The sequence below is a fragment of the Podarcis tiliguerta genome (genome assembly GCF_965153285.1).
Source record: "Podarcis tiliguerta genome assembly, chromosome: 17".
Classification (NCBI taxonomy): domain Eukaryota; kingdom Metazoa; phylum Chordata; class Lepidosauria; order Squamata; family Lacertidae; genus Podarcis; species Podarcis tiliguerta.
Genome location: NC_139550.1, coordinates 39404576 through 39430318, shown reverse-complemented (window position 1 = coordinate 39430318; position 25743 = coordinate 39404576). Strand labels below are relative to the sequence as shown.

General features: G+C 44.1%; 2 protein-coding genes across 10 annotated transcripts in view; one reads left to right on the top strand and one right to left on the bottom strand.

Annotated features, from left to right (window-relative positions):
* LOC310668115 (suppressor of SWI4 1 homolog) overlaps positions 1–25743 on the top strand; it is an 89714-nt gene that overhangs the window by 25869 nt on the left and 38102 nt on the right. The window lies entirely within an intron of this gene.
* KIF17 (kinesin family member 17) overlaps positions 15931–25743 on the bottom strand; it is a 36667-nt gene continuing 26854 nt past the window's right edge. For 3 of the 9 annotated variants that reach the window (XM_083421023.1, XM_083421022.1, XM_083421018.1), the window contains 6 exons: positions 25600–25733; positions 23537–23768; positions 21804–22062; positions 20664–20737; positions 19563–19680; positions 15931–17563 (listed from right to left, as the gene is read on the bottom strand). In XM_083421023.1, coding sequence (XP_083277149.1) covers positions 17364–17563; positions 19563–19680; positions 20664–20737; positions 21804–22062; positions 23537–23768; positions 25600–25733 — 1017 coding nt within the window. In that variant the 3' untranslated portion in view covers positions 15931–17363. Of the gene's footprint in view, positions 17564–19562; positions 19686–20663; positions 20738–21803; positions 22063–23536; positions 23769–25599; positions 25734–25743 lie in introns of all 9 variants that reach the window. The other 6 variants (XM_083421017.1, XM_083421016.1, XM_083421021.1 and 3 more) reach the window with 3 other exon arrangements.

Here is a 25743-nt window from a genome sequence, read left to right as displayed (position 1 = left end):
TTAGCTTGGCGGAGATGGAAAAATGCCGCCTTTGTTGTAGCTGCAATCTGCACCTCCATGGAAAGGGAGGTGTCGAAGATTACACCCAAACTCTTAACGGACGGTGCTGGCACTAATTGCGCCCCCGCAAGAGATGGGAGTTGCCCCCCCAATCCCATATCGTCCCGTCCCAGCCACAGGACCTCTGTCTTTGAAGGATTTAACTTCAACCGGCTCCCACGTAACCATCCAGCCACAGCTTCCAAGCATCTGGTCAGTGTGTCTGGGGCCGAGTCAGGATGGCCATCCATCAACAGATAGAGTTGGGTGTCATCAGCATACTGATGGCAACCCAGCCCAAAACTCCGGACAAGCTGGGCGAGGGGGCGCATAAAGATGTTGAAAAGCATCGGGGAGAGTATCGCACCCTGGGGTACTCCACACACCAAGGAGTGGCGCGATGACAATTCCCCCCTAAGCGCCACCCTCTGTCCCCGACCAGAGAGAAACGAGCGCAGCCATTGAAGGGCTGTGCCCTGGATCCCCACGTCGGCAAGGCGGTGGTCTAGAAGTTCGTGATCGACCATGTCAAAAGCTGCTGACAGATCTAGAAGAATCAGCAGCCCCGACCCACCTCGATCCAGCTGTCTACGAAGATCATCTGTTAGGGCAACCAGAGCCGTCTCGGTCCCATGACCAGCGCGGAAGCCGGACTGGAATGGGTCGAGAGCCGATGTTTCATCCAGAAACCCACCAAGCTGTTCAGCAACCGCTCTCTCAATCACCTTACCCAGGAACGGAAGATTCGAAACCGGGCGGTAATTGGATAGATCTAAAGGATCTAATGATGTTTTCTTTAAGAGCGGGCGCACCACTGCCTCCTTCAATTCTCCTGGGAATGTCCCCACCAGTTTATTTGCGCTTTCAGAAGTTCAGCAACAATGAAATCACTTCCTGGGGCTTTGCCAGATTTCATTTGTAGAATTAACGAAGTGATTTCAGTTTCAGATGTTGGGGGCCATGGTGTGTCATTATCTAAGGGGATGTTAAGCAGCGCAGAGGGACGATGTTCCCTAAATAGCACTTTATAGTGCTCTTCCCATGAATTTGCAGGGATTGTTGTGCCCTCATTAGGAGCTTTGGTTTGACTGGAGATAATTTTCCAGAAGTTGGTATTGTCTTTTTCTATTGACGCTTTTATGAGGGCCTGCCAAATGAGGGAGTCTGCGGTTCTTTTTTTGGTTTTTAATAACTCTTTGTAGTTCTTTTTTTTAAGTTGTAACTCTAATTTAGTGATAGGGTTAGGATTTTGCTGGAAGGCCTTAAAGCATTCCCTGAGTATAAGTTTTGCCTGGATGCACTCGCGGTCAAACCATTTTTTGTTGGTAGGGGACTCATTGTGGTTAGGTCTCCTGAGTCTTGACAATAACGGTTGGAGTTTTCGGATTAGAGTGTTATAATGGTCAATTGGGGAGATCTCTTCAGTGTCGTTGGAAGTCAGATCGGCCCAGAGGAGTTGACCTTTCCTTGATTGTGTCCAAATGCTAAAATTGTTATTGACATAAGGGGACCATTTAATTCTGGATCTGCCTATTTGTTGTAGAACATTAGGATCAGGTGTCTGTGGGGCGAGCCCACATCTAGAGGGTTTCCAAAATTCAGTCCTTTTAAGATTTAGGGGTAGATGGTCACTTTCGGTTCTTATATCTACAGTAAATTCAATATAGTCATCGAAGAGTTCTTGGGAGACAAGGATGTAGTCAATAACAGAATGCCTTAAGCCTGACCAATAAGTAAATTGGCCGGGGCAGTCTCCCGAGGAGAGGCCATTTAAAATAACAAGGTTTAATCTAAGTGCCATTAGAAAAGGACATGTACCAGCAAAATTGGTAACAGGGTCAAGTGAATGACGCCTGAATAGGGGCCAATGTTCATCATCAGCATTTAGGGGACCCATTCCACTTTCGTTGATTAGCTGTTCGTCTGAGTGGCCTAGCCTTGCATTAAAGTCCCCACCAATAATTAAGGAGGCAGAGGGAAACTTATTTGAGACAAAGAGAATGCAGTCTTCCAGTTCGTTCCAGATGTTTTTGAGATCAGTTTGTTTCATAAGTGGGTGAATATAAACATTGATGCATATGATCTTGAAGTGGGTAGAGAATATTTTAACAGCCAAAATCCATTTTTTATCGATTTTCAATTGGATAGGGGAGGTTCCTAAATCTGTCGATACGAAGGTGCTCAGACCTCCCGCCGGTCTTCCGCCTTTTGGGCCAATTGAGGCACAGGAATGGAAAGCAAAATAATTGTGTAGTTCAAAAGGATTTTGCATCCAGGTTTCTTGGAGCATAATGATCTTGAACTGTGATACGTAGGTTAGAACATCTTTGTCCATTGTTTTCGATTGCCATCCAGCAACGTTCCAGGATAGTAGTAGAGGTGAGAGTCATTTTGTCTCTTCAATAACATCTAGGGCTTTCCCGGGTCGTGGAAGATGCATCCATTGGATGGTGAAGTCTCCGGTAATGTGATTAGGGGCGTCACAGAGATTTCAGCGTGGATTTCAGTTGGGCAGAGTAGGGGTGTGTGTTCTGACGTGACCTGAGGAGATTCATATCCCATTTTTCGCTCCAAGTTAGGTGGAGTATTTGCCTCTTTTGTGGGCGCTAGGTCTTCAGAGTTGCGGAGATAGAGTAGTAACTCATCTAGTCTGTCTGTTATCTCTATTTGTTCGGCTTTTGGCAGATGGGAGAAGGAGACAAGTAACTCTTGCTCCATCGAATTCTCTAGATGAGTAGCCTTTGATAGGAGGGGCATGGTGGACTCTGTCCAGCTAATTAAGTCTGAGGGTGGAGAGGTAGAGCTCGTAGTAGGTGGGGTGCCCTCATTTTTAATTGCTTTCCTTTTAGCTGGGAAGTAGTGTATAAGGGGACAAATCTTGGTGTTGATAAAAACTCTTGTAATAAAAATTCCATAATTAGTCAGGAAGCTTCGTAGGGACATCATATACGCTGGAAACTTTTTGGATTCGAAGGTGAGCAGTATCCTCTGCATGTGTGGCTTGCTGTAAATGTGGACAGTGGATTTCAGATCGATGGAAAGGGGATTTACGCCCAAAAGCTCAGCTAGATGCCTTCTTGCGACATGTGTAGACGACCAGTTAACAACCTGACCTTTGAAGGGGAGGATAATTAGACAAAGTCTAGTGGCTTGTAGTGAGAGGTTGTAGGATGATATGGTGTGTAGATCTTCCATAGTTTGTTCATTTTCAAATTTGCAGCCAGTCTGCGAGGTTGCACGCGGTAGGACAGGTACTCTAGGTGTTGGTTCGGCCCTATCCTCCGGTGAAGCATCTACGGGGCTGACGTTAACTTTTGGGGATACAAAGGGTATAATCTTCTCTAGGGAGCCTTTGATGTCTCTTATGTATTTAAAAATACAGTCCACAGTTTTAGCCACAAGGTCTAACGTGGTAGAGTGCTCAAGTAGCAATTCAGAGAGATGGTTTTCTTGTTCTCTGATGCAGTCTTCCGCCTGAATGGGCATAGTTGGAACTTTTTTGGGACCTTTTGATCTCGTGGTGTTGTTGTTTGAGGGGATAGTGGGTTGTTTAGCAGATAGCTCCTTCGGTGTGGTTTCCTTATCTATTATCTCTGCTAATGGAGAGAAGCTATTCAAGGTCGGGATATTAAAAATATCCTTTGTTTTTCCATAAAAGAATTCGCAGATTTTGGTTTGCTTGGTAAGTCCTCAGACTCTCTGCAGCGTTTTCCAGCCCCCCTCCTTGCATCAGCAGGGTTGTCTAATTGCTGAGTCATCTCTCCCTTTACCTCGCTCTTCTATCTTCCCTAGGTTTTTCAAAGAGTCGAGGGAGTATTTTCCTTGAAAGTATCCTATTCAGGGAGGAGTAGTATGCCAAAGGTTATTGGCCTAACACTAAACTATGCTCCGTCTGTGCCTCCAAACTTGCGGTGGGAACAGCCACATCGCGGGTCGGTCTCAAATGAAAAGGAAACTCCCAAAGGCCTCACCTTGAACAGGGGATTTTCTCTTCGTGCAGCTTAAAGATTTTTCTCCAACAAACTTAAAACTTGTGTGGGGGAGAGCTCATAGCGGCCGCCGTCAGGAGGGATGTTTCGTTGCAGTAGGCAACCTCCAACAGCCAAATGCCAATAAATCAGTGAGGGGTTGCTGCTCCCTCGACAAATTGGGGAGTAAAACAATAAAACAATAAACTAAAAGCAAAGTGAAGCGAGGAGGTAATAAAACAGCTGATAAGACGTTAAAACCGAGTTTAAAACCAAGAGGTGGCTAAAAACTACTTAAAAACTACTTAAAAACTTAACTAAAAGCGGAGGAGTCTGACTAGGCTGCTGTCTCCGTCGCCATCTTGTTTCTAAAACCCTCCAGAGAAGCAAATTCACTAGAAAGACAAAAACCTGGAATACCACCAAATGCATGAGAAACTAAAAAAACAAACAAAAAGAAGCAGAATCACCAGATATAGACCTATATATTGTATATTTACCAGATATACAAAAACTAAGCAAAATCAAAGCTAAGCAAAATAAAGCTAAACCACCAAAATGAAAAGTAGAAGCAACCCACCAAAAACAATGCAAAACCACAAGAAATGCAAAAACCTATCAAAGCAGCATAACGAAGATAAGCACATTCACCTGAAACACGAAAGCTATGGAAGACCTCGAAACACATGGCTAAAGCACCAGAAACCAAAAAAGCAAATGGAAGGCAAGGGCAAATGAAAAGAAGCAGAATCACCAGAACCTCCCAGCCCCCAAAAGCAGCCAATTCCACAGAAGCACAAAAAGAAGGCTCTTTTTCTTTTCTTTCTGCATTAGGCTGTTTTTCCTTTGGTGGTTTTTCTTGTTTGGTGTTTTTTTCTTTTCTTTGGTTTCTGGTGAATTTGTTTCTTTGCCAGTGGTTTTGCTAGTTTAAAATAGTTGTTATTGTTTTTTGAATTTCTGGTGAATTTGCTTCTTTTGCATTTTTTGGTTGTTTTATGGTTTGGTTTGTTGGCTTGTTTTAGTTGTCATTGGTTTTTGTATTTGTGGTTGTATGGCCTCTTTTTGGGTGGTTTGGCTCCATTTCTGGATTTCTAGTGAATTTGTTTCTTCTCTTGTGTTTCTCCATTAGGTAGGTGGTTTTGCTTTGATACGGAAAGGGGGGGGCATGTCTTCTTCACCTCCTTCTTCGCTACAATATATCCATTTATTTCCAACTGTCAATGACAGAAGGGACTAAAATCTATAAATCATAGAAAATCAACGTGCCAATTTGCTCAATTTCTCTAGAACTCCATGACACCTTCCCTGTCCTCCATAATCCCTCAAGCAAGGTGTTAAGACCCTAATCCTGTCAAATCACTCTGCCTGGCCTTTCCTCTGGGCAATGCCAGGTGGCAGACTATGCATACATGGACCATTGTCTTCTCATCACCGGTACTCAGGATGTGCTTATCTGCGCATATCTCCAGCTCTGCATATTCCCCCCTCCCTCCTCCATATGTTAATCCTGTGTAACCCAACCTCTTCTTAATATATTCATGATGTAATCTGTGTAACCCAACCTCTTCTTAATGTATTCATGATGTAACTGGGATGTATTTTGCACTGTATTCTGGGACATGGAGGGAAGTTTCAAAAGCTCATGTCACCCTTTTCTCGCTGTTCAATCTCGCCTTGAACCTTGTTGCGCAATAAACATGGATCTTCTGCAGTTTGCTCCTCTCCGGCTGAACTCATTTTCCTCCACAGGGACCCGCGGACTTAGTCCGACGAGCTGGGTGGCAGAGCAGCCTCGCACCCAGATTTTGCCGTAACAGGATGGCGCCCAACGTGGGGCTGGAGGTTCTCCTGCGTTGCTGACCGGGGGCCCCGAAATCTTCAGCCGGCTCCGGGCCATTTTGCCTGGGAAGATCCTTTGGACCCCCGGCCATCTTCCAGGCGGTAATCGAAAGCCCCAGGAGTTCAGCCGGGGAGCAAAGAGGGATCCAGCCGGCTTATTCATCAATCCAGGGATCATAATTGAAGACGCGTGAGTATAAGGAAAAGGGAAATTAAGTGCACTGGTGGAAAGGGGTGGAAGTCTCCTGGCAACCGAATTCTCTGCCCTCCTCTCTATCGTTCTTCTCACCTTTCTCTTGGTCCGGTTAGTGAGAGAGACCGTGGACCGCTGCTCAACCCGAAAAGGGGGTCCTGAGCTCTATCTCTTCCTCTTAAAATCTCCAGCCAGCCGCACCAATTGGGAGCCCGAGCGTAAGACGGAGAGACCCGACTTGAAAAATAGCCGACTCCCCGCAACGGGCATCCCAGTTGAAAGCAAGGGGTTGGAGCTCTCTTTCCGATCTTCCCTAGCGTCCTAACAAGGGGGCAGGAAGTGGTCTTGCTTTCTATCATCAATCCCAGCCGCACTGGTCAGTGCCACGTAACACGTGTATCGTGCGTGAGCCTGCTTCCAAAAGCAAGGGGGATTTTCGGTTCAAAACTCTATCCAGGGATCACCCGATCTGGCACCGCATGGTGCGGGCGTCCAGTAGGGCCCCTTTTCCTGAGATTGCGACGATAGGTAGGAGGTTGCCAGGAAGGATAGCCCAGAAGGATTGGGTGGGCAGAGTGGAAAGGAACCCCAGATTATGGAATAGTAAGTAAGGATAAGGAAAAGGAATAGAATAGTTAGAGCTCGTTAAAAACCCCCCATAGGAAGTTGCCAAGCAACAGGAGAAACCCCAAAATAAACCCCTATACAGGTTACCCCAAATCCTAATCAACCCCTCTCTTTCTCCCGTCCCTATCCCAGACACCCCCCCAAAAAAGGAAAAACCACAAAAAGCAACAACAGCAATGCATGCATATATAAAAAGGGGTACCCAGACAACCAAGCGTTGTGAGCCCTGCCAGTTTGATTAACTGGTGGTGTGTTTGAAGAGGCAAGGAGGCTCATAAAACCATGTGGGACCTTCCTACTAATTTCACTTAATGAAGCCAAAGGAAGCGGCCCAACTCCTTGCAATAACCAACTAAAGGATGAGAATATATATGTTTACATGTTGTCTGTTATATGTGTTGTCTGTTAATTCATATATGAGAATATGTATGTTTACATGTTGTCTGTTACATGTTGTCTGTTATGTGTGTTGTCTGTTCCTTCTGTCTCTGACAGACTGCTTTTCCTAAGGCTGCATAGTTAAACTACAAGCTTGCTCCAAAATTTTAAATCTAAGAAAGCCATGTTGGGCCTTATCAATCTTAAACAAGACAAAAATGTGAATGAAGTGTGCAAATGTTTGTTATTTGGGAGAGGCTCTAAAAGAGGGTTTTCCTCCCAAGTGGTAAAATCCTGTATACGTGCTACTTGTATTCTGAAAGGAGGATTACCCCACCTCCTTCCTCTAGTTTAAGTGAGGAGGGTGATTTTAAGTCTAATGGTAAATGGTGTTTTGTTGTAACTTTTGAGTTTGTGAGTACACCTGTGTTCCAGTCTATTTTGGAATGTGAAGTTAACCTAATGTTTCTGCTGCAAAAGCGTAATTGAGCACAACTGCTCTCAAGCTAAAATGCAGTGTATGTACTTCATTAAGCATATTCCTATGAAAGTATGGTGTTCCTTCTAAGAAAATATCTGAGTCCAGTTTTAACTTTGATTTGGTTGGACAGAAGAGTTATTGTAAGGCTCCTGATATCAGTCTCTATAAGACTGGCCTCTTTTCTTAGAAAATGCCCCCCCTTGTTTCATTCTGTCGCTTTCAGGATTTTTTTCTTCTTCTTACTTCTGTGCCAGGTAAATTTACTCCCGAGTAAGCTTCCTTTAAAGGAAACTGCAAAAGGGGGGGGGCATAGATTAGGCTTACTATTCCTCTGCAAGTTTAGGAAAAATGTTCACTTCAATCTTCCTTGCATTCTTTAATCTAAGGAAGTAAACTCTCACTCAAACTAGCTTCAAGATCTGCTAAAAGGGTTCTGTATAAAGTTGGATACTTTTATTTTCCTCTTCCTTAGTACATGATAGGAGCATGGCTTGTGGTCTCTTCCCCAGTTGTGCCTGTGTACATAAGTATGTGTGTGTCTCTTTGGTAGTACAAATCTTGCTTTTCGGGTTGGACTAGATGGCCCCAGGGTCCCTTTCAAGTTTCCCCATTTGTGGCTGTGTGGAGGGCCATGTGTCCACAAGCATGTGATGAGTTGAAATTCAGCCCAACTTTGCTCTTTGTTTTTTTTTTTAAAAAAGGTGAGAGGTGAAAGCCGTGATGTTTTGAAGCAGAACTGGTGAGGTCAGGCATTTAAGTGATTACAGTATTTATCATTTTGTCTATTATTTAAAAATCAGACTTAAAAGTCTACTCAAAGTTTAAGCACATACAAATTCATAATCAAGCAGCATCAGTCTTTACCATCCTGTAAATAAAGGGCAGGAAAATTTGTCTGCAAATGGTAATGCTGAAATGAATGAGAATATTAAGATCTTATGAATTCTGACTCTCTGGCCATTTTCCCCATATATAAGGGCGTGGCATTGTTCCGCGAATGACCAGAGGGAAATCACACAAAATGATAGCCCTTTCCTGTAAATAAAGGAAGCAATCCATTGCTTGGGCTGAAGGAAACATGATCCCTTAGAAAACTGCTAGCTTTGGTGAATACTTGCATTGCTGAGGTTTTTTTTTTGGTTTTTTTTTTTGTTTGTTTGTTTTAAAATCTAACCCTATTTTTTTTAAATCTACTCCTTACCCTTCCCTTCCTTTATTCTAATTTAGCCAAAAGATGCAACATTTCAATGGTGTAAAATTTTTTGCTGAAATATGAACTCTGCACATGCACAGAGGTTAGGTCAGCTTAAAAAAAAAAAGAAGAAAAAGAGAGAGAGGAAGGGGGGGAGGAGGAGGAGGTTTTTTTTTGAGAGCGTGGGCTGCAGGGAGAAACTCATGCAAATTTCCTTATGTAAAACTTGGAACCATTGAGGAAAATCACCCTTAATGTGTCCTTTCCTCCAGGGGCTACGTAAGACAAAAGGCTTAAGTACTCGACCATCAAAAGTAAAAAGGTTTCCAAGTTTCAAATCTTAACATGCCAAATTCTTTTCACAGGTAAATATCAAAGCACTCCCACTGTGAGCTCCTCTCAGTAGTTTCCCCAATCTAACATGCAAAATTCTTTTCACAGTTTTCCCACTGAGTTTGTCTTTTATCTGGTTTTGTTTTGTGAGTACTATATACCTATGCATTATAGGAACAGCATTCCTGACAGAGATTTTCACAGGAAATAAAAATTTCCCTTTCAAACAGGATACTGAAGAGAATTCGGACCCACATAAGCAAAATGTTTAATAACTTGCCTATTGTGTTCAAATTAACAAAGGTTCTGTCCCTTCGTTTCTTGCACAGCCAAACTAAGTGAAGGAAATTAAATGTAAATGATTATAATATTTAAATCGATAAAAGGCTTTTAACTATGAGTTTGTATTCACAGCTTCCCAAGAAAGAAAATTTTAGAATATTCTCTCCCTTCTTGACTATTATCTTCCTCCTAAAAAAACAAAACAAAACAAAAAACAACTAATTATGTCTTCAGATCCCAACCCCCCAACCCCTTTGCAGGCCTATTTCAAAGGATTTTTTTTTCAAAGGATTTTTTTTTTTAAGCCAAGGCCTCACAGTGGCCACAACAATTTCTTCCTATAAAAGACTTGAGAAACTGACTAACTGAATTTTGAAGAACATTTTATCTTTTGACTACCACCCAAGAAGGAAAGGACTTAGAAAGCTATAACATTTCAGCGACGTTTGGAAGGGCTGCTAACTTCCTCCCATTGACTCAAAGGCAGGCAAGAAATGCCCTTGTGCCCAAGTTTGGAAATACATGTAAAAGCAGCAAGAATTGTCTCAAGATCACATTATTGCCTCAAGATATGGTGTAGAATTAATAATTTGTATGTTTTGTGTATTATGTGTTATTGTGTTAGTGTGTTATCTCCACAAAGGGGGGACAAAATTTCTGTGTGTAATTGTTTCTGTATAATGTAGGGTACATAACTATGAACAACAGAGGGATATGGCTTACACCCCAAGTTTTTCATGGAGGATTCTCATATATTACATGCTTTCCGATAGAGCGGGCAATCTTTAGATTAAGTCAACTGATGATCATATTTCCTTGTCCCACCTGGCACTCTACAGAGTGCCAACCTTCCCTACCCATTTATTTATGTATTTAATGTTTTCTATACCCGAAGTTCCCGGAAAGAGATTACCTTTTACTATTTCTTTCTTTCTGTTCCAGAAAACTATTTCAAATCTCTTCTATGACTTCCCTGTATCTCTTGCAGATTCAGTACTGTCTTTAAGTAGCAATTATCCTGTATTTATTTATTAATCTTGGGTTTCCCGTATAGCCGTGAAATTAATCTAACCACAACCAAGTATTATTCTTGGAACCATATTTTATCAGGTAGTTTTGAAGCAACACTCTTTTATTATTATTTGAGATGTTTTGATTAGAATGCCAAATGAAAAGGGGTGTGGATCACGTCCCGAATTTTTTTATTTATTTATTTGAGGACACGACTACCATATGTGGAATAAGGTCCCTTCACTTTCCTTACATCTCCAACATATTATTACTATTATTGATAACAAGAAACGTGTATATGCCTTGATGTAGCAGGAATGGTCCCTTATAGAGTTAAATTGACTCATTTGGAGAAGTGCCCCTTTTAAGAATGGTTTTGTTTAACATATTGGTTTTGAAAAGTTGAGAACCATGGGGCAAGATAAATTCAAATTGGACTCTGTTAGAATTGGGCATGTGTATCCAGGCTGCAATTAGCTTTTGGTCCTTAAGAGCAAGCGAACAACTTTCCATGAGTGCAAGACCAGAGCCTGCAATAATAAAACCCAATTGAATGGCCATGGCAAAGACGTTTCCCTCACGATATGTCTGAAACCTGTGCCAGCTATGATGAGTGACAGGCGACATGGTTAAATGAAAGCCCTGAGGGGATTCAACAGGATGTGTTACTATACCACTATGCCGGTGTGAGACCATAGAAGAGCTAGCTTGACACCTGAGAAACACACAAAAATGGCAAAGGACAAACCACCAACTGTATTTTTCAGTCAGTAGTGGACCTTCCTGCTAAATGTAAAGCATAGACACTATTGAGAAAATGTTTCTCCCAAGAGCCAGAATGGCACAAGTAATTTAGTAACAAAATACAACAGATGTTCCCTTTAAGTAATATCCCATATCCAGCTATCTGCACTGCTATACTTGCAAATGACCATAAGAGGCATGGCTTGCAAGTCCCTTTCAGGTTTGCATAAACCCACACATCTGGTACGGTTGATACCAAGTCATTATTTAGCGCATATCTATATAACACACGTACATTGTATTGCTCCATGTTGTTCCCTCCTTCGCTGTCCTCTTCTACCTTCCCAGACTATGTACAAATGCGGCAAATGGGGGAAGGGTAGTACAAGATCACCGAAATCTAGGATGCGGAGAAAAGATTTGCAAGTTCTTACAGAACTTTAATGCAAATCTATCTCCGAATGGGGGACTGATACGGAAAGGGGGGGGGCATGTCTTCTTCACCTCCTTCTTCGCTACAATATATCCATTTATTTCCAACTGTCAATGACAGAAGGGACTAAAATCTATAAATCATAGAAAATCAACGTGCCAATTTGCTCAATTTCTCTAGAACTCCATGACACCTTCCCTGTCCTCCATAATCCCTCAAGCAAGGTGTTAAGACCCTAATCCTGTCAAATCACTCTGCCTGGCCTTTCCTCTGGGCAATGCCAGGTGGCAGACTATGCATACATGGACCATTGTCTTCTCATCACCGGTACTCAGGATGTGCTTATCTGCGCATATCTCCAGCTCTGCATATTCCCCCCTCCCTCCTCCATATGTTAATCCTGTGTAACCCAACCTCTTCTTAATATATTCATGATGTAATCTGTGTAACCCAACCTCTTCTTAATGTATTCATGATGTAACTGGGATGTATTTTGCACTGTATTCTGGGACATGGAGGGAAGTTTCAAAAGCTCATGTCACCCTTTTCTCGCTGTTCAATCTCGCCTTGAACCTTGTTGCGCAATAAACATGGATCTTCTGCAGTTTGCTCCTCTCCGGCTGAACTCATTTTCCTCCACAGGGACCCGCGGACTTAGTCCGACGAGCTGGGTGGCAGAGCAGCCTCGCACCCAGATTTTGCCGTAACAGCTTGTTTCATGTTATTTTTTATTTGTTTTTTGGTTTCTGGTGAATTTACTTACCGGTAATTGGCAGTGGTTTTGCATGTTGTGGTTTGGAATTTGGTGGTTTTGCTAGTTTTATAATAGTTCTTATTGGTTTTGGGGTTTCTTGTGCATTTGCTTTTCCATTAGTTGTTTGCTTGTTGGGTTTCTGGTGATTTTGCTTCTTTTCAATTGGTTATTGTATTTCTGGTTGTTTGACCTAATCCAATACCACAGGACTAGACTGTGCTCTGGACACCCCATGAGATTCATCTGCTATAACAGCAGTCAAGGTCTTGATGGATGCAAGCAATTTTATCTTCAAAATGCCTTGCAAACAAGTCACAGTGAGCTGCCATTGGTTCTCCTCCCTCCTTTGATTGGGTTTTGATTGAATTTTACATTTCTGGTGGTTTGGCTTCAATTCAGGGTGGTTTTGCTTGTTTGGGGGATTTGGTGGTTGTGCTTCTTTTATAATTTTGATTGGTTTGTGTGTTTGGTGGTTTTGCTTCATTTTGGGTGATTTTGCTTGTTTGTGGTTAGGCGTTAGGGTTAGTGGGTTAGAGTAAGACTTTTAGGGTTGGGGTTGGGGTTAGGGTTAAGCTACATTAGTGGATGTGACGCCAGGCATTATTTTCAGCTCCTTCTCTATCACTTAATAAAGGTCTCCTCGGGAAATATCATTTCAAAAATCCACAGTGCATGAGACTGTTTGCTTGTCCTTCCCAGTTCCTGTTTGCAGTGGGAGACTATGGCCGCCATTTTGTGCTATGCCACACGCTTCACAGCAGCCATGTTGCAACAAGTTGACAGTTTGGACTTGAGACAGAGAGAGGCAGAGACCTGTGCTGCATTGTGAAGCATTTTGGTGTGCAGAGGCTCTCTATGGGAAACTAATGCAGGATTCACTGATAAGCTGCCTGCTGTAGGAATGTAAATTTGCCTGTACCTGTGCTCTGCTTGTACATTTGTACGTAAAGCAAATATTGCGTGGATAACTAAAGTCTTCAGTGCTCACTTATCCAAAGGAAAACAAGCCCTGGAACCACCTCACCATTTAGAAATGGAGAATGGAGGACAAAGCATGCCAGGGGTAAATGATCGCAGCTTCCTGGCTTTCTTTCCTTTCCTTTCCTTTTGCATAACTGAACTTTATAGAAGGTTGCTGGGCCCCTGGATAGCTTTACACCACCCCTGCAGAGAAGGGTATTTGTGTGGGATGTTCAATCAGGGAAATTATGCCCCAGCCTGCTTCCACCTGGCAGAGCTCCACCCAGAGCCTCCAGAACTTAACTGAAGCCCCCTTTGAACCACAGCACTGACTTGGTAATGACCCTGGGCACAAATGGAATGAATCATCATTTACAACCTCAATCATTCCATCACCGCCAGTGACAATCTGCAATTGTACGTTCCCAGCCCAAACCGTTACACCCGAGTCCACGCCAGGAACTTATCTTTTGGCTGCAAGCTGACTGCATGCCTGACACGCTTGGTGTGGTGACAGCTGACCTAGCAACAATTGCAGGAAGCAGCTTCCAGCTCCCAAACTTGGGGCAAGCATCAGTGGCCTCAAGAAAGGACAGTGGTCCATTTGGGAAAGGCCTGGCAGCTGCCCAAAAACTAAGAGGGGGGAATGAAGGGACAGGATACCCAAATCCTGTCTGAAATCACCCCAGGCCTCAAGACTGTCCAAAAGTCCTTTTGTCTTCTAAAAATCCACAGCTACAGCTTTTCTGTGGATTCTCACAAGATGCTGTTCCAAAGGCAAAATGTTATTCTTTTATCAGCAGGAGGAGGCTTCAAAAAGCTAATGAATAGGCTCTGTTCAAAGCAGGCCTGAGAAACGAATCTTATCTCATTCTAGTTTCAACATCTTTGGACATGCTGAACCGCTTTCATTCCCCTTTCCTGGGAAGGGTGCCAAGAGTCCAAGAGTCCCAACATAGGAGCTTTCTGTTCATGCTCAGAGGAACTCATGGGCAGGACTCCTGGAAAAGGAGGAGAAAAGGGGAGGGAACTGGAAGGGGATATATACTCTGTGCGCATGACTGTGAACCCGCGCATGCTTTTTGTGAGTTATCTCACTTGCTCCTTCTACCAGTTCATGGATGGTAGAAATAAAGCGTTTTCTCCGAAACTATTCCTTGAGTGTCTGTTGATTCCCACTTCCCTTTCCCGGGCGCAATATTTTTCCCACCCGAGGGCAAAGCCTCATAAGGCTACAATATGTCTCCGTTTGCAGCTGGTTGCTGCTGCAATGCAGAGACCTAACCAGATTCAGGGAAGCCATACATGGAACTCAAAATCTCAAATTCCCTTTTCTTTTTTAACCAATGGGTTTTGGTCCAGTTTAATTACCGGTACTTGTCTCACCCTTTTCTAGCTCTTTATTAACACGCAGCAGAGAAAGTGGGGGAGAGAATGCACACCACATGGCAAATTAGCAAGTGTGCGTGGTGGGGGGTGTTGTTCATTGCTTCTAGTGCGTTGGAGCAGAGAACGGTGCCCAGATGGGCTGAGAAACACTCGTCCACGTTTATGCTATTGCAATTATGAAAATGTGGGATTGAAAGCCTATCCCATCCCACCGTTTCGTTCCAAAGTTGCTTTTAATTCAAACCACTTTATATGCCTACGAGGAATGGTCACTCTGGAGAGCAAGACACAAGCCAAGGGGGGGGGGGCCTAGATGTTCCCCAGGGTGGGTGTCTGTCTGTCCCCCCACCCTAATCTAGGAAGGAAGAGCACCTTGTGCTTCAGGGACCTCCTTCAACAGTTTACTGCTGTAGAGTCGACTGATTTTGGTCACTGCCTAAATTTAACGCCTAATTCTGTGCCACATCTAGGATTTAAGAAGAAGGAAAAATTGTATCAAAGAGAATCTAGGGGTGCTCTCAGACTGTTGCTTTTCTGCATAGGATTTAATCACATGCCAGCAAATTCAGGTTGCACAACTAAAGCAAATTTTCAGCTCTGGCACAAACAACTCGCTTCCCCAAAAGACTGGACTTTTTGTGGTAAGGGAAGTGATAAGAGCGAGCCCTGGAAAGTGTGTGGTAACGTGTGCTTGACACAAGGTCACCTAACCAACCTGCAAACCAATCAGGATGAAGGCTCAATAAACAGGTTGCCTGGGAAGCAGCATCTCTTTACTACTCAACACTACCTATTTGGTCAGACAAGCTGCATCCTGGCCATTCTTAGCCCTGTCTTCCAGCACCTGTTATAAAGGTATTCTCTTAAACAAAGGTTGGAGACACCACCATATGTGAAGGGGCAAATATGGCATCTACGTTTGGCCCGATGGAGACCACAGCCCAGCAGCTCTTGGCATGCAGCAGTTTGGTACTGGTATGCAGCAGCCTCCCATTGTACTTGAAGCTCCTTGATTGGGCTGAGGCACAGACCAGCAGAATATCCGCTCCGCTCAGGGCCCCTGCCAGGAATCTGTGGTATGAGGGAAGCGCAGACATTGCATGCTAATCCCAGATAGGGGGCTGGGAGGGAGAAGGCAGGAAGTCATTCAGAACCCCCAGCGTTTGGGGCCCAAGGTTGCAGAGATTCTTAGCAGAGATTCTCTTCTTCCCTGCCCTCTGTTTATGGCACATTTCCTTCCAGGGTTACAATTAAATTGAGAATGGATAGTGGAGGACAACATGGGCTATAGAGCAACCAAGCTAAAGTTTCATTAACAGGCAGTTTATTGTGCTCACATAAAAGGTGAAAACAAAGAGATCAACTAACACACGGACAGAGAGCAGTACCTTAAATTAACATCTGACTCCCACATGAATGTGCTACTCTTGCTCCCACTCCCGTTTTCAACTGTTCTCATCTAGTGCACAAAGCTGGTGAATTATTGTGCAGTATCAAAAGCATCCATCTTGAAATGGGCTTGAAGAAAGCAGTGGCTAAGGCGTGGCAGTGAAACTGTTGTAAGAGTGTATTCTCTTGCTATGGTGAAGGAGGAGGGAAGTGCCTGCTGGACTGAGGTCATCTCAGGCTGCAGAAGTGACAAGAAATTGCTCTAGCTAAAAATGTAAAACTGAAGAGCTTTGGAAGGTGACTAATTAATTTAATGATGTCCCCAAGAACAATGGGGTGTAGAAAAACCATACTGTGCCTTCTGAGCAGAAGAGAAATGATCTGGGAAATCTGTCTCTCTGCCCCCCCCCCCCCCCGCAATCCTCCCCTCCAACCCCCTATATGTGGATGCAACTGAGCTGCAATGAAATGCTGGGCTGCTGAGTGAAGAGCAGGAGAGAAGCTTCTGGAGTCCAGCTTCTGGAGAAGCCCAGGCATCGTGAGCTGGGCAGACATACCCACCCTTTCTCTGACCCCCTGCCTAGATTGACAGAGGAGCTTCCCAGCCTTACTCAGCCCTCTCAGCTCCCCTTGAACGCTGCCTGACAGGCCGGCAGCTCCCAGAAGGCATTTCCCACCCAGCACAGCACAGCATAGCATAGATTTAAACTGCGCAGGTTCTGCTTTGAGCACGATTCTTCTCAACTACTCAAAATTCAGCCCCCTTCAGCCACTATTCTGCTCTTGAGTGTAGAATGGATCTCCCTTCTCCTCTTGTCTGTCTGCTTCAGAATCCCTCAAAATCCAAAATGAGAGCAGAGTCAGGATCTAAACTGAGCTAAACAGGCAGGGCAGTGATGTTACAGGCTATTAAATGGGCTTTGGGATTTTCTGCCAGATTATGCCCACTAGCGTCCTTTCCTACAACAAATTAGGGAGGCAAAAGGCAACACTTGGATAATCTTAAAGTCCACCACCAAGAATTCTTAATCCATCTGTTCTGGGTTTGAGTTTGCGTCCTGCTGCCGTGCATTTCAATGATTGGGAGAGGGAGAGCAGACTGAAAGGCAAGGTCACTACAAAATGGCAAAGGAATAGGCAACTGTGAGAGAGGTATCAGCCCCACCTTGAACATGGAGGGCTGACCACACTATCGTCTGTGGGAAGCAGCATTTAATTGCTTTCACTCTCCCCAAAAGGGAAAGAAAAGCCATGGATCCCTTTGAAAAGCAGCTATGGTCCCCAAAATGGGGGTCAAGGAAGGGTGTCCAGATGTTGACCAGCCTGGCAAGCAGACCAACAACCACAGCAGTCAGAGAGGGTCGCCGCCACTCAAGTTGTTCCGGCTTTTCTTGCGCTTTGTCTTGGCTGACGGAGAGGAGAAATCCAGAGATTCGAGACGAAAGGGACGTGGCTGGGGCATCTCCACCGTTTGGGCAGGGGGAATAGGCGCCAGGCTGGAAGTCAGGATGGAGGTATTGTTGTTCAGCAAAGGGGGAGAATTATGGGAAGCTGCAAAAGACAAAAATACACACACACACACACACACACAGAGAGAGAGAGAGAGAGAGAGAGAGAGAGAGAACATTGAGATACTTGGTCTAATTTCAACATGAAACACTACATCTCCCTGGAGAAACCTATACATCACTTAGCATAAATATTTTTTAATACTCGGGGCTGCAGTCCCACCTTGCTCCACTCACCAACCCATTTGCCAATCCTGCAACTTCCCTCTCTTCACCTCACCCCCCCCTTGCCCATCCCCTCCTTCTCACAGCTCACCTGAACCCCCTTCAGAGGGTGGTTTTCTGACACACCTCCTCTTCCCCTCCATTAAACCTCGCTGCAACCATGTTTAATGGATGGGGGAAGGTGCTTCACAGAGCAGTTTGGCAAATAGGTTAAACAGATCGCCCAGTCCACCTGCCCTCACCTCCTGACAGCCACATGAGCTACATCATCAACAGCTTTACATTGTTATGTATATAGGAAGATTTTGAGGCTATGCTTTTTAAAGATTTTGAGACATGCTTTAAAAAAACAAAACCCTGTACATTGCCTATTGTGTATGTGTGCATATTAGATACTTGTATAATAAGAGGATGTTGATGATATAGAATAGGTACAGTGAGATACTATCACCACAGTCCTAACCATGTTTACTCAGAAGCAAGTCCTATTAACTTCAGATAAATGACTGTAGGACTGCAGCATAAGGCCTGACCTTGTGTAGTACAGTGCCATCCAGGAAACTATTAAGCAGTAAGTCCCTAGTTTCAGTCTTGTCACTGGGCCCTTACAGACTTTTGTTTGGGTGGGATTCAATCACATGATGCCAAATTCACATTGAAACTAATGCCAATTTGGTGCTCTTGCACAACACAACTACTGCAAAATCAGATTATAACAATAAGGAAAGTGATGGGGAAACAGCAATTACTTGATGCAAGGTCATCTCTTTGCAACCTCTTTGCAAACAGATCAGGATGAATGCTCAATAAGCTAGTTGTTTGGAAGTGAGGATTGTCATGGACTTACTGGTAGGTGTGTCAGTCCCTCCAACACAGCTCGTCATTTGCAAAACAGAGATGATAATAATACTTCCTGGCCTATCATCCTGGGTTGTTGTAGAGCAGGGATGGGGAGAAACCTCTTTGGCCAGATCCTTATCATGACTGGTCTCATGGGACAAATTTGACAAGTGGGCACAGCCTGTCAATTACATGGCACCACAGCAATGCCATCTGCAAGGTGCTACTGAATTGGAGAGGGAAAATCCCTTTTAGCAGGAGCAGAAGATTCCATCAACAGGAGGGGGGGAGAGAGAGACTGAGATTTTAGCATTTTGAAGGTACTCCCTTTTTTTACAGTGGGCATTTGCAGAGCAGGCTCTCAACATTATCCACATAAAAAGGAAGTAGAGGGTAGAGAGTGGAGGTGGGGGGGCAAAGGCTACTGAGAAAGGAGTCTGCTGATTGTGTGCTGCTGCAAAGTATTTTGCAGCCTTGGGGGACCTGAACTGCATGGACACTCTAGTGCACAGGGCTAATCCTTCCAAAGGTTTGCCTGCTCAGCTGCTGCAACCTTGAACTTTAGAAGTCTGGCAGAGGGGGAAAGCAGCAGCTGGGACTCCTCCTGCCCACTGCCAATGCTTGCAAAAGGCACCTTTCTTTCTTTCTCCCTTCCCTGTCACTTGATGGGGAGGAGGGGAAGAAATTATGTTTTGCCTTGCAAGCTCATGTTCCCTGTTGGGAAAAGGCAGTTGCAGCCAAGGCAGAACTGAACTCTGCCCTTGCAGTCTTGTGTTGACAGGCGGTTCTGGTGCAGGCATAACCGGACCCCCCGGTGAGCCAAGATCCTCCCACAAGTGGGAGTGTTCCTGCCTCTGTTGTAAGGAATACTGAAATAATGTCTCAGAAACCTTTCGGACACCTTAAGAGTACTGTACAAATGTTGGGTATTATGTAGAAGTCAGGCAAACCTTTTGGGAAAAAAAAGGAAAGTTTACCTAGACTCTTCATGGGGTCAGCACTGAGAATCTGGCTTGCTCGTTTTGAGCGAAAATAGTTACTGGCAATATTCTCACTATCACTCTTGCTCAGCATCACTTTATAGCGGTCTTCTTCCTGCAGGGAACATAACCAAGCAGTCACCAGTTTGTCATCATTTAACCTAAGGAGGTCACTACTGTTCACATTTTACGCATGAGGGAAACTGAGGCTGAAACCTGACATGTCAGCCCCACTTTTAACCTGCTGGACTACACTTACTTCTCTGTCTAGTTTCCACACTGGTGTCCAAAAACTAGGTTACAAAGCCATGGGAAAAATAATCTAATCCAGACCAAATTATGCATGGGGTATAAATGAGAGGGTTGAGAGCTTACTTAATGTATCCTATGAAAAGCCACTGTGTGTAGAAGAGCTTAACTTCTCATTTAATTTCTGGGGGAGTAACAGCACTGTGGAATGTATGCACTCTGGTTAAACATGAAAAATCGGAAAATATTGTTGCATGCCACCCCACTCTGAGCAGTGTGAGATTCCAGGGATTCAAGGAGTTTACCCAGAGTTTGTGTTTCTTTTGGAATGAGGTGCAGCACAGACTGTGGTGTCCTGTTTACACATATCTACAACCTGAGCCTACAATGGAGGAGTTCACAGCATTAACACCGCAAGAGGGTCTTGCTTCACCATGACCACAATTGCTCCCAGTTGGTCGGTCTGAGCTTTCCACACTGACTTGGGGACTGATTTATATATTGTACTCTAAATTAAAGAATGCAGGAGATAGGGCCAATTCCTTGCTGCTGCTGCTGCTGCTGCTGCTGCCGCCGCCACTACTGCACCTTTGCCTTGGCTGCTGGAAGAAGGCAGGAGCTAAACCCTGCCTGCACTCAAGCCCCCACCCCTAATATCTTCCTCCAGTGACCAAGCAGTAGGGCGTTAGTTTCACTCTTTCCCCTCATTATGAAGGCAATGTGTGAACCAGCTTGGAGATCAACAGAATCCCCTGAAGTTTTACCTTCAGCGCAGACTCCCAGCTATCATGCCAGTGTGTACGTTGTGTAACATTCTCAGTATAGCCCAAGTACCCTTCCTTAGCTTACCATTGCTGCTGCATCCCCATTCTCCGATGATGAGCTCTTCCTGCCTGCTTTGGTCTGTGACAACGATGAAACTGCTATGGAAAAGAAGAGTAATGGTGGCTCTCAGCCTCAGTGGTGGCTCATTTCTCTGCTAGTTTCATGTCAGCTGGGGCCAGGATCCAATATATGCATAGACTTACAAAGGTCTATTTAACAGCTTGCTTTCTAAACGTTTTTAAAGCGGGGATGCAATAAATTCCATCCGTTCATTAGTCAACAACAGTTGCTGTTGCTTAATTGGTGGAAGCCAATCAGAGGGCAAATGTCGATTGGTTGGTCAGGACTCATATTTTGACCTGAGGCTTGAGCAGTTTAGTCTCTTTCTCACAAACCCTCTATTGATCATCATCATCATCATCCACCCTTTCTCCCAAAGGAGCCCTGGGCAGCAAGGAGCATTTAAGGCATCGTTTTTGAAAAAATGCAAACATTAATTGTGGGTGGGTGTGATTATTGGGATCACAGCAGGCAGGCAGGCAGGACTCTCCAGGACTCCTGCGGAAAATCCTTTATTTGAAGCTGCTATTTGCATTGGGAGGAAATCTCCATTAGCACCAATAGGGATTTTCTGATATATAGCTGTAGTCATGTACACACTTACCTGTGAGCAAAAGAATGAGGCTTAATTCTGAGTAGGCACGTGTGGGGTTTTTCAGCTGGAGAAGCAACACCTCACTGCATTCTGCAGTTCTTAAGTTGTTCTCTCTCCAGCTGGTTTGCATACCAGAACTGAGCTGGGCAGAGAGAAAAACTCTTAAAGGAACAAAGCGTAGTGGTGGAAGGGGTCACATTTAGCTCCCCTACTCTGAAAACTCCATTTTGAACGCAGTAAGTAGATCCACCCACCCCCCCACGCACATCTTGCTTAGCTCCAAGTCCATGAGCCTGAAGCCTGTTCCCAATTTCACTGTGCATGAAGGTGAGATGTGAAAAGTATTTTAAATAGTCCCAGAGTGACCATGAAGGAAATAAGATACCCAAGAAGTCCTTAAGAAGTGAGTGAAACCCACATGAAAATCCTGGGAGACCATTTTTGCTCCATTTTGTATGAATGGGCAACCAGAGCAATGTAACATGGTAATTCTGAGTTGTTCTTCTTACCTGCAGGGAGACTGGTCTTTTGAGTGACAGGCTCTGGGATTTTCCAGCAGCCTGATTCTTCATCCCACGTGGACTCCCGTTTGATTTTATCAAAGTTGCTGTAATTACAGTCCCGCCGTATGAGGGGTTGCACCTGGTCCAGTAGCTGTTGATAAAGGAGGAGCTCCCGCTCTTGGCGGCGGATGGTGGCCAAATAATCAATCTTCTCCATTTCAAATTCAGACTGAAGGTCTTTGATTTCAGTCTCAGCAACCCTCAGCTGGGAAGAAAGCAGCCAGTTATGGGAATAAGAACTAAGTAAAATGTTGGGATCCAGAGTACACAAGCTCACGAGTCCTTACCTGAGCCTATCATAGGGCTGGCTCACACCTGCATGAGCATCACCTGAGGAGCTTGCACTTGGTGATGGGCACGGAACTAGCTCAGTTGAAAATCATAATATAACTACAGAACTTTTTTTAAAAAAAACAACTTTTTATTTATTGTTAACAAAACAAAAAGTTAAAACATAACAAAAAGAAATACGACAAAGAATCAACAATATCAGTCATAAAGCTCATCTCGCTCTCAGGCCGAGGGAGCCGGTGTTTGTCTACAGACAGCTTTCTGGGTCATGTGGTCAGCATAAACCGCTTCTGGCGTGATGGAAGCCAGCTTCCAGGACCGGCGCGTCGCCGCGAAGCCAAGGAGCCTGCATTCGCTCCATAGGACGCACACACATTTCCCCTTCATTTTTGAAGGGGAAAAAGTGTGTCCTATAGAGCGAAAAATACGGTAGATGCTGAGCAGTTCCGCCTTCTGTCTGTCACCCAATAGCATTCTCCATCTTCTCCATGCAAGGGACATACCACTGGGTCAAATATGGAGGTAGTCTTGGCTCCTTTAAACTTGAATGGTTGCAGCTTGTTCTGCAGGGTGAGGAAAGCTAAACCTGTTGCAAATTCCCTTTTCAACTATTTCTGGTAAAGGAGCTCTGCCCTCATTTCCATAAGGCCTCTCTGGTTTTCTCCTCTCTCCCCACCACCCTTCCTCCTCTTAAAAAATCAAACTAAATGTAGATACAAAATAAAATGGTGGTGATACTACTAACACTACTTATATTAGTATGAAAAGCAATGCTTCAAAGCAATGCTTCTCAAGCTAGAAAATTGCTGAAGGTCTTGGTGGACAACTTAATCATTTTTCTGCCTGTTACAACAATTGCAATGCGCTGTGTGAGATGCTGTATGCTTTTTGAATTTTATGGAATTTAAGTTGTAAAACAATACAATGTAAGAAGCATTGCTGGATTACCAAATAGGCAGAGTTGGCACTGGCCTTTTAGGGATCCCACAACAACGGAACAAAATTATATTGATTTGATCTTGAAAGAATTTGAATTTGGAAGAGAAACCTGCATTGACTCAGAAACCGAGCCCACCATCTGCAAGATTTCAGCTGCCTAGGGGCCTCCACAGGGTTTAATCTGGCACTGGTAAGAACTTAAAGAAACAATAAATATACCATTAAAATCAATGACTACTGAACATGGACAAGGCACAGACCACCTGAACGAAGCTTGTAGACAACTGGTGGTCCATGCACCATAGTTTGGGAACCCCTGCTTTAAAGGTCATGGTGAGAAGGACCTGATCCTAAGTCCGTTACTGCACAATGCCCTTGAGTATCTAAATGTGGTGTGGAAGCTGTCCTTACCCACCACTGTACAAGACTTCAGAGGCGAAAGGAATCACCTTTTCCTTCATCTTCTCCAACAATTTGCTTTTGGCTCGCACTTCTTCCTGGATGGAATCATAGACGTTGAGCAGGACCCAGTCACTGCTGTCCTCATCTGATTTCTGCAAAGCTGCCAGCAGCTGCTTCTTCCGCTCATCCGCAATTTTCTTTCGCCGTTTATGCTTTTCCTTCAGGTCTTTGTTCTTGGCCTGTTCACCTCCCACCACCTGCTGCTCCAGCATCTGCAATCTAAGAGGGTCGGAGGCAATGTCTTAGCTCTAAGCACAGCTTGCCCAACTTTCCATATTCAGTCTCTCCCACCTCCATTTTGCCACTAACTTGTCTGCTGAGGATCCCTGAAACTTGGAACCCCTGAACTTTGCAAAAGATTATTGGGTGCTGGCCAGTCCTGTTCAGCTTCCCAGTTGCTCCCCTTAGGCTGTGCAGATATGAAGCACATTCTTCCCCTCAAGCAATTCTGGGCACTATATTTTCCTCCTCAGAGTTACAATTCCCAGCAACCTTTAAAAAACACAGTGCCCAGAATTCTTTGAAGAAAAGAATGCTTTGTATGTGCCTTATATTCCCTATAGTGTGGGAATATATGAAGACAAACTGTAAGCAATTAAAAATGTTAGTAGGATTGACATAAACATGAGCAGTAAGAAATAATGGGAGTAAAAATGATAAATTTGTAAATAGGTTTGAATTGGTTAGGCAGTATGATTTTGATATAAAATAAGGAACCGCAAGGGGGAGGGGAGGGAAGTCAAATAAATGTAGGTTAAATTTGTTTAGATTTAATTATTGTTGTTGAAACATTGTAAAATGGAAAAATTAAAAGGGGGAAAAATAAAGCTATAGTGTGTAAGTCTAAACTGAGACTGTGCCAGAGATGGGTGGGGTAAAAATAATAAATTATTATTATTATTATGTCCAACACATTGTAGGAGAATACTGGTGATAATGGGCAGGCTATTTTGCAGTTTTAGAGAAACTTTCCACTATTTCTGATTTTGTGACTGAGAAACCTCAATAAATCTGTCAAAAAAAACCCAAAACAGAGTTTGAGAACCAATGTTCTAGTGCACTGAAGAAAATAAATACCTCCAAAAGGGAAAATAATTTTCCATGCCCGCAGAGCCTGCACATTCAAAGGTTGTTGGAACTGAAGCAGGAAGTGGGGGCAGCAGGCTGGCCGGAGAGGCAGCGGAAACAAGATCCTCTGGACCACAGCTGGTTGCTGAGAAGCTGAGCCAAGGGAGGCTGAGAAGGAAAGCATGGTGGAAAAGCCAGCGGGGACAAAGGAGGAGCAACTGAGGATCCACTGTCATGAGGGAGGAAGAAGTTGCCATTCAGGTCACAGACCTTCCTCCACAGACATTGCCTTGGCATGCCGAGTCAAGGTGTGTTGGCCACCAGGCAATGGCTTTTCCCACCTGCCTTGCCTCCCCCTCCCCCCCCAGGCCAAGGAGCCTTTCCCAGACCATGACTTGTAAGAGAAGCAGAAGCAGAGGCAAAGAGAGGAGTTCAGGGCTTTTCTTTTTTAATAATTTTATAAGTTGTGCGTCTTTGTTTCTCAGTTTGATCTTTTACATGGTTTTGTATGTATTGTGTTATTTTATGCATTGTGGCTTGCTGTTATTATTATTGATTATAGTTTAGCAATTATTTATTGTAATTGTTAATAATTAAACAGAAATTCACTCTTATTTACTGGCATTTAATTTTATTGTGCACTATTATATTCTAATGGATTACTTTATATGATCTAAGTTGTTTATTTTAAAGTTAGGTTTTTATTATGACTTTTTTGTATTGGAGGAGGTGCATGATCTTTTGTTCTTTCTTCAGCTTGTAAATTGACTTGTGCATAGATATAGAAAGGGGGCATACACATTAAAAATGAAATGAAATGAAGGTGCATGCGGGGACTCCACTCCCCCAACACGGAAGGGAAATGGAACAGTGTCTGCTTCAGGCCTCGAGGGCCCACACGGGAGCCTCTCTGGATCGGAGCAACTGAGCAAGTCCAACAAAGATTGCACCCCTTGATGGTCTGTCTATTCCTCACACCAACCTGGCAAGTACTTGCTGCTGGTTCACTGCCACTGGGAGGTCCTCAGCTACATCAGTCCCAGGTGTCCCCGGTCTGACAGCTTTCTCCAAATTCTGGGCCACAGAAGGAACAGGCAGCTCAGTTGTGTTGGACTCCTGAGTGTAA